This window comes from Loa loa (assembly GCF_000183805.2).
Source record: "Loa loa unplaced genomic scaffold supercont3.580, whole genome shotgun sequence".
NCBI classification, from domain to species: Eukaryota; Metazoa; Nematoda; class Chromadorea; order Rhabditida; family Onchocercidae; genus Loa; species Loa loa.
In genome coordinates, this window is record NW_018108760.1 from 25,560 (window position 1) to 28,039 (window position 2,480).

The window sequence follows — 2,480 nt, forward strand, 5'->3', positions numbered from 1 at the left end:
GAGAGAGAGAGAGAGAGAGGGGAGAGAGAGAGAATAAATTTATATATGTGCTCATTGCTTAGCAATATAAGCTAACAAAACGTTTTACTAATATAAAGCTAACAAAGAGAGCTTTATCAGTATAAGCTAAGCTAACAAGAAGCATTGCTAATCTGTGTAATCATAAAATCAATCAATACTTTAAGTATATATATATAAACCCTATACATAGCATGATAACATTCTTCCTTTTCTTTTATTCTTCAAATTGGTCCTTTTAAAATTTGTTCGTATGATAACGTTTTAGAATTTAGCATTTACATATTAATTCATATTTTGCTATTGTTAATGATCATTTATACGATGGTAATATTTATTTCTTTCATTTAATTAATTAATTAATTAGTTAATTAATTAATTATCCAAGTTCGAGATTGAAATAAAGAAAATATTGCAATTTTGGTGTCATTTTATGTAAAATATTTCCAAAAAGAGTATAAAAATTTTTCAAATTAATAAAAAATATAATTTCTAACCAATATACAATATTAAACATATTTTGTTAAATAAAATAAAGCAGATCAAAAATTTTTCAATCATTTATTCTATTATAGATGATCATGTTAGATAATACAGTATTCCATTTCTAACCCTATCAGATTACTGTAATTTCATTTTCCATTTCTAGCCTTATCAGGTTACTGTAACTGATAAAGGAATTAACTAAGTGGGTTGATAAATGTGAAAATAAAAAAGTGAGTATATCTTAATCAATAAATAAATGTAATCAGCAAATGAATATGAAAAAATTAAAATTGAGAGAAAAATAAAAGAGAAATTATTAAATTGAAAATTAAAATTAAAATTATCTATTAAGGGAAAAAGGAAACTAATAAACCTAAATATAATCATTTGAAAATTCACATAAGCATAAATTAATTAATTAATAGCTATTTTATCTGCTCATTAATTAAGCTAATTTAAAATTGCTAAAATTTAATTACGATAATTTTATTCAAACATACCTTATTCAATTCTTTTTCAATTGCCATAGCACGAATAACCAATGGACCACGTACAGCATATTCCATAGCAATAATATTAGGATTTAAATTTTCCAATGTAAGGATATGATTTGATGAAGTCATACGACGAATTTGTTGATGAGTATGATAATGTCGCCAGGAGAAAGTTATGAATGGTAATTGTGATGTAGTCATAAGATGAATTTGTCGATGAGTATGATAATATCGCCAGGAGAAAGTTATGAATGGTAATTGTGACGTGATGGAATTTGTCACATTGAAAATTTTTCGAATCAAAATAACTGTCATCCTAAAATTAATTAATTTTTGAAAGTTGACAATTTTATTAGTTAAATAAATAATTTTTAAACTAAAATGAAACATTTCTTTTTACGACACGAATTTATCAATAATGCAAGTTAAAATTGTGTAATAAAAGTGTAAATTTAGTAGAAAGAAAAAAACAAACAAAAAAAAAAACAAGAAAAACAGAGACAAATGGTTAGTTTATATGAATTAAAACGGAATGATTGATGGTATGTTAAAGCTGAAAGCATCTTGCACTGATATTATCACTAATATTATCATAGGTCTGTTTAGGTAAATGATTAAAATATAACCGGTTTATAGATATGAATAAAAAAAAAAAAAATAGGAAGAATTGATTATGTTAAACTGAAATTATTGATAATAATTTCAGGAAATGTTATTTCCTCTTTTCTTTCATCAATCTTTATAAATTCATTATGACTAGGAAAAGAAAAAAAAGGAAAACTAATTTATTATTAAATTTGAAATGAATGAATAAAAAACTGGTTTCATCCTTATACCAATAATAATATTCAATATCAATTATATGAAAAGGTTAAAGTAATCTTACTGTTATTTGAAAACCTTAAAAAAAAAAAAGGAAAAAAAGTTGTTGCAAAACCGGAAAAATTAAAAGTAAAAATTAAATAAGGGCGAACTTTTCTTTTTTTACTTTTTTAAATTTTTCAAATTTGCAATAATTTTTAAATTTGATAGAAAACGATAAGTTAAAGGTTGCGATAAATTTTCAAATTATAATTTAATTCAATAATGAAATATTGATTTAAAAGTGTTATTTTTCATCATTTCATTTTATAAAAATATTGCATTAAAAGATAAATTTAACCTCAACATACAATATTAATATTTGTAAATTAAAATTTTTATTTAGAACGAAAAAAAAAATTCGAAATGATAAATATGAAAATATCAATGAATTATTATCCCATAAAAATAATAATATTACTATATGGATAACATGATGATTTTATTGATTGATGACAGTTGACACAAAATTAATTCAATTATAAATTCTTGTTTAGTTGCAATGATAAGGATTATCAGTTTTCATTAATTTATCCTAAACAAGGACATCGCCATGTGTGTGTGTGTGTGTGTGTGTGTGTGTGTGTGTGTGTGTGTGTGTGTGTGTGTGTGTGTGTAGTA

General features: G+C 23.2%; 1 protein-coding gene across 1 annotated transcript; it reads right to left on the minus strand.

Annotated features, from left to right (window-relative positions):
* Positions 1-959: 959 nt before the first annotated feature.
* Positions 960-1,313, minus strand: LOAG_14583 (hypothetical protein; the record flags this gene model as incomplete). The annotated part of the gene is made up of 2 exons (XM_020448831.1): positions 960-968; positions 1,005-1,313. 2 exons carry the CDS (start codon positions 1,311-1,313, stop codon positions 960-962), a joined length of 318 nt encoding a protein of 105 aa, XP_020301052.1.
* Between the last annotated feature and the right edge of the window lie 1,167 nt (positions 1,314-2,480).